The sequence below is a fragment of the Schistocerca cancellata genome, chromosome 2, assembly GCF_023864275.1.
Source record: "Schistocerca cancellata isolate TAMUIC-IGC-003103 chromosome 2, iqSchCanc2.1, whole genome shotgun sequence".
Classification (NCBI taxonomy): Eukaryota; Metazoa; Arthropoda; class Insecta; order Orthoptera; family Acrididae; genus Schistocerca; species Schistocerca cancellata.
The window spans coordinates 1,072,978,645-1,072,993,503 of NC_064627.1; the positions used below are offsets into that span (position 1 = coordinate 1,072,978,645).

The following is a 14,859-nucleotide window of genomic DNA, read 5'->3' on the forward strand; positions in this document are numbered from 1 at the left end:
GAAGACAATACATAAAGTCCACTGCAATGAGTCTTGTAAAGCCATATGTTTGCAGTAGATTAGAAAATAACCCAAAGCTGGCCAAAGATGTACACGAAATTATGTGCAAATTGGTTGGCAGAGATCAAATGTTTTCAACGACTAATGAAGATGAGCCTGGTCCTAGTGCTTCTAAAAAGCCAAGGTGTTATATTTGCCCAAGGTCTAAAGATAAAAAGAGCTCTCTAACATGTAACACTTGCAAACAATTTATTTGTAAGCCTCATTCAAAGGCAATCAATTTTTGTTTGTCCTGTGAAGCCAAAGGAAACGAATTATTTTGTAGGTACATAATGTGGTGTATTTTTTTTCGTCTTGTTAGTTTTTTCTGTTTTATACTTTACATTTGATTTTATGCTCCAATTCTGTACAAAATAAAATAAAAAAAGTTTAGTTAGAAGTTACGATTTGTTGATTTTTATGTCATTTTAACTGAGCTATACAAACAGAAAACCAAAATGACATGTTTTTGTAAATGGTTTAAAGTTTCTGATAAGACTGATTAATATAAGCACAATAAATGACTGAAATAATAAATATGTTGCCTTTTACTATGCAAATATAAAAATACCCAAGTTTTTTCCAGTAATTACTTGCAAGCACACCTAAACACTGTTGGGGTACTTCTAGACCCCACACGTGACTGTACATAACCAGGAACAGCACATGTACTTGAAGGGTAAATCTTTCTATGATCAAACAATGCTCTGCAGGGAAATGTATCTTAGCTTATTGCGAAACAATCAAAATTTGAGGACAAAAACAAAACAAAAATGATAACCTACACTCATCTACAGTGACTCTTAACAATTTATGAGTGTTTTTTCAGGCTGAAGGGATGGCTGGGGAGGAAGAGCATCACACTGAGGGATGGCAAGATGTGCAGACAGGGAGCAGGTGAAGAGGTAATGCGAGGCAATAGAAGAGTCCTCAATAGCAGTGTAAAATGAGGACAGAATAAACTAAGAGCCACTAAAATGGACAGAGGACAGCTCAGGAAGGGGATTCGTGGAGATATTTCCATAGAATAGAGGATATGCTGTAGGGACAGTCCCCACACACACAGTTCAAAGCAGCCGTGTGCAAGAGCAAGCATTGAAATGATGCAGGTGCTGAAGCACCTGTCTCTCATCAGCATCATTGTGTGCAGTATGTTTTGCAATTAGTAAGTTCAGTGCCAAGTTGGCTACAGTTTGGCAGTGGCCATTCACATGGGTAGAAAGCTAGTTAGTTGTCACACCTTTGCAGAACTCACAGAGTAATTGCAACACACTGCAATCACATGACTCTACTTTCAAATGGATAGGAAATGCTTGTTATTGAACAGCAGTAGGCTGTTTTGGATGATTTTATGGTGCAGGCTGTTTTGGATGATTTTATGGTGCAGACTTTGCACTATAAACTGACCACAAAACAAAGAAATGACCTGTCAGGTGGAATTATTGGGGACTTGGGTGCCATAAGAAAAGACTAGGATAACGCATAGGTTGCATATGTAACAAAATACTGCTTTACATGACTGATTTGTTCACTGTAGGGGGATTAAGGAATGGGGCTATTAGGTCATCAGTCGCTCCTTCATGAAACAAGTCCATGGAGTCCAGTGTTGCTAACTAAAAGTAAAAGCCATTTAAGAGTGCTGGAAAACATTAGGATAGAGATGTCAGGAACACAAACTCTACTAAGAGTTAAAAGCAATTTCATGAAATGTGAAAAGAGGTACAAAACCAAGTTAGTGAATTAGGTTATAGGCAACTGGGAGGCTTATCTGTGGTGATAGTAAGTCCCCTCCCACACTCATGCACAACCCCCAATTGGCATGAACAGAACAATGATATAATCATTAATACGTTTCTAAACAGATTCTGGATTATGGTGGTAGAATTTTGGGTAGGATAACTCTCATGTCACAGCATTTTGGAAAGTAGACGGAGCTATGGTGAACAGTACAGCTGAGTTTTTCAAGGTCAGCATGATGGAGGGGGTACACTTGGTGGCTGCTTCACAGTGTAAATAAATTTGGTATCACAAGAAAAAATGGTGTGAGAAATATATTCTAGAGTTTCTAGGCAGGAGATTGTTCATAAAGGCAAGGTTATCAGTACATTTGTATAACTCCTGCTTTCCACTGCACATGTGGCACCTATGGGTACCTGGGGGCTTTATGAGGTAATGGGTGACAGCAGTCAAACTGGAGGTACTGTTGCTGGTTGGCACAACTGATATGGATGGATGTTTCTTGGAATCTTCTCATAGGTTGATATAAACATTTAGTAAGGATGATGTGAAGTGAGTTTAGGAGTAGCTACTGCAGTTGTGAAGAGAGGAGCAGAGTCAGTCCTTCCAAATTTCACAGAAGCTCTCCTGTGAAACTCGCCAAGACTAGCACTCCTGGAAGAAGGGAGGACGTGAGGTAATGGCAGAAGTACAGCTGTGAGGATGGCTTGTGAGTCGTGCTTGGGTAGCTCAGTTGGTAGAGAACTTGCCCGCGAAAGGCAAAGGTCCCAAGTTTGACTCTCGGTCTGAAACACACTTTTAATCTGCAAGGAAGACTGAAAATCTCATTCTCATCGAGATGCATTAAAAAAGTCACCCAAATCACAAGACATGGCACCAGAATTATCCTTCTGTCATTTTATCTCAAGGAGGAGAATTAATTTCAATATTAATAATCTACGGTGACAGACAGAAGTCTGACTGCTAAGGACTTTACACCTGTCACACTGGCCAAAGATTTTGAGGTAAATGACTTCAGGATGTTGCCCAGCTGCTGCTCTTTGTTTATTGATAAGTTCTTTTAATTTTTACATTTCAGTGTAAAATGTTTAAAGAAATAAAGTACCACAAAAATTCCAGCCTATTTGACCAGCCACTGGAGACAACCAAGATAAAGTGCTGCAGAAACTCAACGAAAGGGATCCTTTTGTAGCAGGACAACACATCTTTGCTCATGTTCCAACTTGCAGTCACCAGATTGAAGTCCCTGTACAGTGAACTGGTCAGCCATCCCCTCTGTTCACTCCACATGCCCCATTCAAAATCCTGACATGTTCCATCCTCTGAAGAAACACCTGATACCTTATCATTTTGATAACACTGAAGATTTTCTGAGAGATTAAATCTGTACGACATGTTGGGACTCGAACTAAGAACCTTCCCTGTTTTGCACAAATCTCTTAATGAAGGAGCCATGACATGTGATCCATCTCACAGCCTCACTTTTCCAGTACCTATAAAAAACAGTAAGCATCTAGAGGTTTTTTTTGAAGGACACATTAGTTCCCCAATACAGAGCAGTAAGGCAGTAAAGATACAACCAAACGTCACTTTACATGATTGGGAAGCTGAATGAGATATGTTTAAATCTGTCTTTCTCATAATACATAAGTAGTCTATCCTCCAAGATCTTTTGCGATATACTGCTCATGGTGTCACTTCTTAGTTCTGCAAAAAATGGTCTCATGCTCCATCAACAGGTGTTTATACAATTCCTTCCAAGAGCGGTGCATCATACATTGGGCAGACAGCATTAACATGTGCTGGACCAAAATGATACACCAACTCCTTACAGACAGATAAACTGGATGCAGTATAAAAACTGCACTGAACTGGCCATTCTATGGTCTATAACAGTACCAATACCATCACATCAACTTCAGGTCCATCTCTTTAGCTGAGAAGTCAGCATGTCTGACTGTCATGATTCCTTGCTGTATCAGAGATTTTCTCTGCTCGGGGAATGGGTTTTGTGCTATCCTCATCATCAACCAATCATCACCAAGATGCAAGTCAATCAATGTGGCGTCAACTGAAAAGACTTGCAACTTGGTGGTCGAACTTTCCAGGTGGTGACTCCTGGCCATCAATACCATACGATCATTTCATCAACTTCATAATTTTTACTGCTAAAGAAACAGTGGAATTTTGTCTGTAAAAGGGACTAAATGAATCAAGTCACTGCTTTCTGTCTGCACATATTTGGAGTAAAGTCCTCATTCTGATTAGCACTAACAAAGGTTGCTGCAACACTTTTTTTCATCCAAGTTTTGATTTACAGATCTACAAATGTTCTGAGTTTCTGACCATGGGATCCGTACCCCGGCCAGCCAGGAAAGCTATGCATGCTGAACTCCACTGGCACCCAGAAAACATCTGTAGAAGATATTAATATTTCAAAAGTGGGTGCTAGTGCTGTATAATCAGTCTGTTAACTCACCCAAAAAATGGGCAGAAAATGCATATCAGTAACTGGAGTCTCAACAGAGGGAGGAAAAAGAAGATGAAACTTTCCTTGATGTCTTCCTAAGACAGTCTGCATTCCTTCCTAATTAAGTACGTAAGTGTAGACTATATACAGCTTGAATTCAAAGAAATAGTATTGATGGCAATTGAGAATTTCATACCAAGTAAATCATAAAGACACAGAACAGGTCAGGACACTGTTGCAGAAGCAATGAAAGAATTATCCCAGATCCAAATGAATTCAAAATCTCCAAGGTTGGCCATGTTTAACAGGAGCTCGAAATTTAGTGTGTACTTCAAAGCACAGTGCTTTTAATACTTTCCACAACAAAACTATGTCTCAAAATTGGCACAAAATCCAAAGACATGGTGCTATGTAAAGTAAACCAGCAGCAAGACAATATCAATACCTTCACTGTATGATCAAAATGGTAATGTTACTAATAATAGTTCCACTAAAGTGGGGTTACTAAACACAATTTTTCAAAATTCCCTCACCAATGAAGATGCAGTAAATGTTCCAGAATTCCTATCAAGAACAGCTGGCATCATGAGTAACTTAGAAGAAGATACCCCACTGTAGCAAAGCCACTTAAATCATTTAATAAAGGCAAATCTTCTGCTGGAGAATTTATACCAATTATAAGGAGCAGTCAAATGCAAATGAGACAGGTGGAAAAAAGTAAGTAAACTGTTTATTACTTCAAAAGTAATCACAGTAACTGTTAATGCATTAACCACACTGTGAGACAAGATGGTCAACATCTTCAGTGAAAAATGTTTGCAGCTGCCTATGGAACCATCATTGTTTCCAGGGATGCACATCTTCGTCTAAAGCAAGTTGATGGCCATGAATATCTTTTTTCAGGCTCCAAAAATATGGAAATCCCATGGGGAGAGATCACCACAAGGTTGTTTCAACTATGCTGCAGACATTTCGCTGCATAGCCCTTACACATCCTCCATACAGTCCTGATTTCTCCGCATGCGATTTCTATGTTTCTTGTGCCCCGAAGAAATACAGTCACAACCATCGATTTGCTTTGGATGAAGGGTTGTACACGAGCGTACAATCATGGTTCCACAGGTAACCACAAACATTTGTCCACCAAGGCACTGACAAGATCTTGCATCACAGTGGGATAAATGTATTAACAGTTGCAGCGATTACTTTTGAAATAATAAACATTTTACTTACATTTTTCCATGTGTTTTGTTTTCAAAGCTCATAGCAAGTGACGAAAAGTCACCGAGTGAAATAGAAGTGATATCTGGTGTTCTTAAATAGAAGTGATATCTGGTGTTCTCCAAGAAAGTGTTATAGCCTCTCTGCTGTTCCCAATCTACATAAACAATTTAGGAGACAATGTGAGCAGCCCTCTTAGATTGTTTGTAGATAATGCTGCTATTTACCATCCAAAAAACCCTTCAGAACATCAAAGCCAATTGCAAAATGATGTCTGTACTGCGCGAAAAGTGGCAATTGATTCTTAAATAAAGAGAAGTGTGAGGTCATCCCCATGACAAATAAAAGGATACGTTACTTTCAGTTACATCATAAATCACATGCATCTACAGGTTATAGTTTCAACTAAATACCTAGGGATTACAATTAAGAACAATGTTAATTGGAAGCATCACACAGAAAATTTGTGGAGAAGAAAAAGCAAAGATGGCATTTTATTGGTAAAACACTTATAATGTGCAACAAATCTACCAAAGAGATTGCCTACAGTACACCCGTCTGTCCTCTTTTGGATTATCAGTGTGAGGTGTGGGATCCTTACCAGATAGGACTGATAGAGGAAATCAAAAAAGTTCAATGATGGGCAGTTGATTTTTAATTATCATGAAACAGAAAACAGAGTGTCACTGATGTGATAGGTGTACTGGGGTGGCAAATATTAACAAAGAGGTGTTTTATATTGTGGTGAGAGAGATCTTTTCATAAAATTTCAATCACCAACAGTCTCCTCTGAATGAGAAAATATCTTGTTGCCTCTCCCCTACATAGGGAGACATGACCATTTTAATAAAATTTGTCATGAAAACCACTAAATGTATCTTGGACTGAAGCCTAAAGCCCACATTACTTTCTAGCTTCTGTTACACAAGGCCAATCTTGGAGATTTTGTGTTCTTTTGAATCTGGGTTGATTATTTCATTGCTTCTGCAACAGTGTCCTCACCTGTTTGTGTACCATGGAGGATCTGTTCTGTTTCTTATTGATTTATTTGGTATGAATTACAGATTCTGCATTGGGGGGTGCGGCAGGTTTGAAAATTTAAAATGGAAACGGGTAGACTGAAGTTAGATATATTGGGTATTAACGAAGTTTGGTGGCAAGAGCAACAGGACTTCTGGTCAGGTGAATATAGGACTATAAATACAAAATCAAATACATCATACAGAAGTATGTCTAAAAATTAATAAGAAAATGGGTTTGTGGGTAAACTACTATGAACAGCATAGTGAATCCATTATCATAGTCAAGACAGACACGAAGCCCACACCCAGCATGGTAGTACAGTTTCAATATCAATAGCTCTACAGATGGCAAAGAGATTGAAGAAATGTATGATGAGACAAAAGAAATTATTGAGATAGTTATGAGAGATGAAAAATTAATTGTGATGAAGGACTGGAATTCGATAACAGGAATGGGAAGAAACGGAAAATAGTAGGTGAATATGCGATGGTGGAAAGGAATCAAAGAGGAAGCCACCTAATAAAATTTTGCTCTGAGCATAATTTAATCATAGTTAACTCATGGTTTAACAACAATGAAAGAAGGCTGTATATGTGGAAGAGACCAGGAGAGACAAGAAGATCTCAGACTGATTACATATTGGTAAGACAGAGATTTTGGAACTGGATTTCAAACTGAAAGGCATTTCTTGGGGCAGATGTGAACTCTGATCACAATTTATTGGTTATGAACTGTAGATTAAAACTGATGACTGGAAAGTTGGGCAAGTCACACCAATACCCAAGAAAGGAAAATTGAATAATCCACTGAATTACAGACCCATATTGCTAACGTTGATTTGCATTCAGATTGTGGAACAATAACTTTGTTCAAGCACTACAAATTACCTTGAAGAAAACAGTTTTTACTGACAAACAGCCAACATGGATTCCGAAAACATAGTTCATGTAAAACAAAAATAACTCTGTATTCACATGAAGTAATGAGTGCTACTGACAGGTGATGTCAAACTGATTACATGTTTTTAGATTTCCAAAAGGCTTTTGACACCATTACTCACAAGTGACTTATAATAAAATTGCATGCCTATGGAGTATCATCTCAGTTGTGCGACTGGATTTGTGATTTCCTGTCAGAAAAATCACAGTTCATAGTAACTAACAGGAAGCCATTAACTAAAACCAAACTAATATCTGGCATTCCACAGGAAGTGTTATAGGCCCTAAGCTGTTCCTGATCCACACAAATGACTTAGGAGACGATCTGAACAGGTCTCATATGATTGTTTGCAGATGATACTGTCATTTAACATCTTGTGAAGTCATCAGATAATCAAAACCAATTACAGACTTATTTAGACAAGATATCTGTATGGTGCAAAAATTAGCAACTGACTCTAAACAATGTGGAGTGTTAAGTCATCCACATGAGTACTAAAAGGAATCCACAATTTCAGTTACACAATAAATCACACAAATTGACTGTAAATTCAACTAAATACTTACGGATTCAATTACAAATAACTTAAATCGGAATGATCACATAGATAATGCTGTGGTGAAAGCAAACCAAAGACAGCAATTTATTGACATAACACTTAGAAAATGCAATAGGTCTACTAAAGAGACTGCTTGTCTGCCCTCTTCTGCAGTACTGTTGTGTAGGGTGTGATCTGCATCAGATAGAACTGCCAGAGGACATCGCAAAAGCTAAAAGAAAGGTAATTCATTTCCTATTCCTGTGAACTGGGCGAGACAGTGGCACAGATGCAATGTTCAAACTTGGGTGACAATCATAAAAAAGGGCATTTTTCAGTGCTGCAGGATGGTCTCAAGAAATTTAAATCACCAACTTTCTTCTCAAATTGTGAAATTATTTTGTTGGCATCCACCTACAAAGGGAGAAATGATCATCATCACACAATAAAAGAATCAGAGCTCACACGGGAAGATTTAAGTGTTTGTTTTTCCTGTGTGCTGTTCGAGATTGGAATGATGAAGAAATAGCTTGAAGGTGGTTTGATGAATCCTCTTCCAGGCACTTAATTGTGAATTGCAGAATACGCATGGAAACATAGATGTAGACAAAATTGCAAAAAGGTAGGGTATTGCAGAGATGGGATCTGAATAATTTGAAAGAACTGGATGTTGTTGAGAGTTTCCAAGGGAGTATTAGGCAACAACTGACAAACGGGAAAGGAATACAATAGAAGAGCAGTGTGTAGCTTTGAGATATGAAATAGTGAAGGCAGCAGAGGATCAAATATAAAAAGACAAGACCTAGTAGAAATCCATGGATATGACAGGTGATACTGAATATAATTGAAGAAAGGAGAAAATATAAAACTTCAGCAAATAAAGTGGGCAAAAGGGAGTACAGATGCCTAAAAAATGAGACTGGCAGAAAGTACAAAACAGCTAAGCAGGAATGGCTCAAGGACAAATGCAAGGCTATAGAAGCATATTTAACAAGGGAAAGTAGATACCATTTATGGGAAGATGTACAAGACATGTGAAATACCCTCAGACTTCAAGAAGAATGTGATAACCCCAATTCCAGTTCTCAAAAAGGCAGGTGTTGACAGCTGTGAATATTATCAAACCTCAGGGAAGATCCAGAGAAATGCAAGAATGGGCGAGGCAATACTGACTCCACAACTTCTCTTGAATATAGGTTAAGGAAAAGCAAACCTGTATTTATAGCATTTGTAGACTTAACAGCAAGCATTTGACAATGTTGTAAACAACTTGTGCAGATATCAGATGGCAGTTATAAGAGTCTAAAAGCATGAAAGGGAAGCAATGGTTGAGAATGGAGTGAGGCATGATTGCAGCCCATCCCCAATGTTATTCACTCTGTACACTGAGCAAGCTCTGAAGGAAAGCAAGGAGACATTTGGAAAGGGAATTCAAGTTCAGGGAAAAGAAATAAAAACTTTGTGATTTATCACTTACATTGTATTTCTGTCAGAGACAGGAAATGACTTGGATTAGCAGCTGAAAGAAATAGATAGTGTCTTGAAAGGACGATATAAGATGAAAATCAACAAAAGCAAAACAAGGGTAGTGTAATGTAGCTGAATTAAATCACATGATGCTGAGGGAATTATACTTGGAAATAAGATGTTGAAAGTAGTAGGTGAATTTTGCTATCTGGACAGTAAAATAACCGATAATGGCCTAAACAAAGAACATATAAAATGTAGATTGATAGAACAGTGTTTCTGAAGGAGAGAAATTTGTTAACATTGAATATAAATTTAAGTGCTAGTCAGCCATTTCTGAAGGTACTAATCTGGAGTGAGAAGTGGATGATAAACTGTTCAGACAAGAAGAGAATGGAAGTTTTTGAAATGTGGTGCTATAAAAGAGAGCTGAAGATTAGGTGGATAGGTCACATAACTAATGAGGAGATACTAAATAGAACCAAGGAGAAAAGAAATTTATAGCACAAACTGACAAAAAGAAGGGATCGGTTGACAGGTCTCATTTTGAGACATCAAGGGGCTGTCAATTTAATACTGGAGGGAAGTGTAGGAGGAAATATTGTAGAGGAAGACCAAGAGAAAAATACAGTAAGCAGGTTAAAATGGGTGTATGTTGCAGTAATAATTCAGAGACAACAAGGATTGCACACAATAGAGTAGCATGGAGAGCTGTATCAAACCAGAACCAGTCTTCGGACTGAAGACCACAACATCAACAATAATAAAAAAATAAGAATTTAAGTGTTAATTTTTCCTACTCGCTATCTGAAAGTGGAACAATAGAGAAATAAAATGAATGCCAAGCAGAGTTCTCATGTAGATCTTAAGTTATGACAAGTGTGTGCTAAAAACTTTATAGATCAATACAAAGTACAGCCTTGGTATCTATAAAAATATGGGCAAATTTTTGGCAATCATATGGTGAGTGTTTCCTGAACCTATGTAAACCTAAGGTTTTGGTGTCTTGCAGGGCACCAAATTGAAGATTTATACTGCATATAGTGAAAGAGGGAAAACATCATCTGCTAAGTCACAACACAGACGAGTATGTGTTCAGTGATTATGACAGACGGTTATTGAAGAGGGTTGGAACACAAAATATGACAACAGCTGCAAAAATCACTTCTGAATTGAATGTTGCAGTCGTGAACGCTGTCAGCACCAAAAGAACATGAAGGGAGCACCATTAGCAGGTACTTGTAGGGAGAGCTGGAATCCAAAATCACTTGTCAGTGATGCAAATGCCCAGTAACAGGAAAACCTGATGCCGAAGACATAAAACCTGAACTATTGAGCAACAGAAGGAAGTCCAATTTTTGGTCAAGTGGTTACAGTGTACTTACAGTGTCGGCAGCTGTTCACCTACATGCTGATGTTGGCAATTCATTTTCGGCGGTCATAGTCAATCGGGTAATGGGATAAAGTAGCCAATGAGAATTGCTGAATGACTTGTTTCTATGCGATATATGAATCGACTGCTCCTGTTTCTGTTGTAAATAGTGTGAGAATGGCGATTACTGATCTGGCTATTATGTTACTGGTTTTCGTATGTATTCTTAGTAATCGTTGTTTTTCAGAGAATGACAGAATTTCTTGGGATATTGTTTCATACTCCAATATTATGATTTGATCATGAGTTGGTGAACCCAACGAATGTGACAGAAAAACTGACTGCGGTAGTGGGTTGATCAGTATCATAGGCCTATGATTGTTTAGAGAACTTTGTGGGATATATTCGAAATGTCATTTCCAAGATTGTAGTTATGCAGGAGCCTAAGAGTATAGTTTTTTATCAATGCAATTACATTATACTATCAAAAATTGACTGTTTACGCTATATTCTGTTTTATATGACAACAGACTGCAATATATATTATACTGTGCTGCCATGTAGTTTCATACAGTCCACATCATGACGAAGCTTATGGAACACTATTTTCATTGGTTCCACCAACTTGTCTAATCTGATGGATAAGCCTGACATCGTAAGTGCACTTTTAAGCGACAAATTTATGTTACAAGAGCAAAACATGATGGGGTTCAGTGACAATTTGGGCAGCCATATTGAGGTATCCATGAGACCCATTGTTACTCCAGAGGGTACTGTTACTCCCAAAGATTATGTAACCACTTTGGCTGATCAGATCCACCCCCATGGTCCAATGTTTGTTGCCCAATGGTGACAATGTGTGCATAGATGAGACGGCCCCTGTTAACACAGCTTCCATCATCCAGGACTGATTCAGTGAGCACATGGATGAATTGTCGCATCTCTCCTGACCGCCACAGTCACCAGATCTCAATATTATTGAGTCTTTGTCACAACACAAACTCTAAAAGACACTATCGGGGACTCACACAAACAGGGACAATTAAATGAACTAACAAACCATATCTCCAAGGTGTAACACACTTTCTGTAAACAAATAAGACCTTACATGTACCATCGCAGATGTCAAAGAGATGACTGGGTTATTCCAGATGAGCACTCCAGTGCTACACACTTCTCCAACATCAACACCACGGGCATAACACAAAAATATACAAACATTTCACATAGGTCAAACAAGAGAGATGTATTATCATAAAATCATGGCCGGTTATTGTACCAGGCACTGCATTAAAGCTGTTGCTATAATAATGCAGATGTTTTTAAAACAGGGCATACATTAAATAAGAGTAAACACATGATAAAACAAAAGAAGAGATGCAACACAGAGCATACACATCACATACAATAGTAATCATTCATCATTAATATAGAAAAAGATAGATTGCTACTTACCATAATGATAAAATGCTAAATCGCAGACAGGCACAATTAAAGGATACTTACACATAAGCTTTCAGCCACATCCTTTGACAGAAAAAGAGAAACACATGCCACTGATTCACACAAGCAAGCACACTTCACGCACACCACTGCGACCTCTGGCATTCTGGCCCAACTTGCCAGAGTTTGCAGCCATGTGTGTGTAAATCTAATGGTGTGTGTTTCTCGTTTTCCGATGAAGGCTGTGGCCAAAGGCTTATGTACAAGTGTCTTTTAGTTGTGCCTTTCAGCAACTTAGCGCGTTATCTTTACTGAAAGTAGCATTCATACACAGTTGATATTCCTACCTAGAGTTTCCATTGATTGTAATCATATATCACATAGTACACAGACACCATGTAGAATGCATAACATAGTGTAGCCGGTTATTTACCAGGCACCATGGTAACCCTGTAAAACACTAACCTAGAATTAAGTAGACTAACAAATCAACATACCTCAGATATTAACTTTGGGAGGCACTGCACAGGAATGTCAGGCTCGAGGTCATATTCTGAGACCTCTTCCCTGGGTAGTGGAGATGAAAGGACCTCTACTACTCAATCTGTCCTATCCTCTTTTATCACTCTTCTTAAATAAAAATTTTTAGTTTCTTTTATAATATCCTATTTCCAATATGATGCACAACAGTATTATACGTATAATACCGCCATCATTTACAGAAAGAAAGAGGACAAAAGATCTCCATGGGGCACCACTCCCATGAGGTGCTGTATGGGCAATGGAGCCTGCAGCCTCGGCTGTATAGCATGTGAGGTGTCCATTGGGGACAGTCGATTCTGACTAAGTGTACTCAGTGGAGCTCAATGGACAACACAAAACTTATTAAATGGAAATAATCCAACTGCAGAATAAAAAAGGAAAAAGTCTATTTTGGAGCTATGGATGCATGATCGCTGAATATATACACTTCCACCATTTTTACTCAACTTGCAACTATTATGCAGGAAGTATAATATAAGATTTCCTTGTCAACCATACAGGACCTGCATTTATAGATTTTGAGACAACTGGAAGCTGTTGTGAAGGCTACTGGTTTTCCTATACTGTGCAAAGCATAGTACTGTGTTGTGCTTTTGGCGTTCCCATATTTTTCTCCATCCCCTGTAGTTTCAACTTACCAAAGTGGACATGACAACCACTAGAAATCACTCCTACAGATGGAAATATGAGTGCAATACAAGCGAAATTGCAAGTCAATGACAAAAACACAGAGTTCTGACTGGAAATTACTAGTTTCTTGAAGTGCTTTGTCAACCAAAGAATTGAAAATATATTTTTTTCTTGTGTTGCCATGTATGATATTACATTGGCAAATATAGTGCCACACACGTCAGTAATTCAGAGAACCACATTACCTGCTGAACATGTTATGCAATGTTAACAGAACTACACAAAGAGGCTGATCTGCCTCCAATGCACTACACATACCACAGCTACACTGGGTACCACATCATTTGCGTCCTAATCCATTGTCCACAATAAGTCTGTTAAAAACAGCAAGCAAAATTATAATCACCTCTACTGCATAGTTTCTTTCTCTGTTGTCAGATAATATGAATACACAAACAATGATCTCGTATTCACTACATAGATAATACATGCAAGTCATTAAAATAAACACGAACTAGCAGCAATCACAGAAATTTGAGTTTAATGGATTAGCACCTGCTTAAAAATGGCATGTTCAGAATGTTGTTCGCAAGTGCTGTAAATAGTCCCATTGATGTGCAAGTTGTTAATTCTTTTAGATAATGGCATAAAATCACAGCATTCCTCTTCACAGTTATTTCGACCACGTTTCCTGTAATGAAAACGTTTGCAATACAAAATAAGCCCAAAATAGCAAGAAACACATATTATATGATCACATTATAAGAAAATTATTAATAATGTAATTAATGATAAACTTACCTGCTGCTAAGATCTTGTGACATTGTGAGTGACGATGACAATAAAAACAAAAATATATCAAACACGTAACTAACCTATCTAGCTGTCATAACAAACAAATGTTCGATCATTCCCCTACGCTACCAAAGTTCTTGCACGGACTAAGTCCAAAGATATTAATGAGTACTTTATGGGACATTGTAGTCGGTCGTGGCAGTGATACACTTTTGTACTTTGTTGTCGTACAGTCTAGCACAACAGTCGCGACACTCCCCGTTCTTGTTAGCCATAGTGACCACAGCGCGCCAAGCGGCAAGGTAGTTACACTACTGGGTTCGGCGAGGTCTTGTGAAAGCGGCAGCGAATCGTAATTGTTATTTATGGGTCTGTAGAATAGTTTTTACAAATGGAAGCGTCTGTAGCGCAGTAAATTTGAGCAACAACAGGAATAAGATACCACATTTGGCTTTTTTAGGTTTCCTAACGACCTTAGGAAGTGTGAACCGCTACATTACACAACAATTTAAGTACGATTTTCTTGTAACCTTCTGGAGAATGTCGTGTTCTTTAAGAACAAAAAATAGCTAGTGAACGGCAAAAGACCTGACCTTTTGCAGAAAGGCGTCGTATATCTCCTCAAAAACGTGAAGTTTTCTT

At 38.2% G+C, this 14,859-nt stretch overlaps 1 protein-coding gene across 1 annotated transcript in view; it reads right to left on the minus strand.

The window, feature by feature from the left end:
- LOC126163073 (uncharacterized) overlaps window positions 1-14,492 on the minus strand; it is a 34,455-nt gene extending 19,963 nt beyond the window's left edge. Inside the window, exons 1-2 of the mRNA XM_049919978.1 lie at window positions 14,224-14,492; window positions 13,978-14,113 (exon numbers count right to left, since the gene is read on the minus strand). Of these exons, the coding sequence (XP_049775935.1) occupies window positions 13,978-14,113; window positions 14,224-14,246 (159 nt within the window). The 5' untranslated portion in view covers window positions 14,247-14,492. The remainder of the gene's footprint in view (window positions 1-13,977; window positions 14,114-14,223) is intronic.
- Window positions 14,493-14,859: the final 367 nt, after the last annotated feature.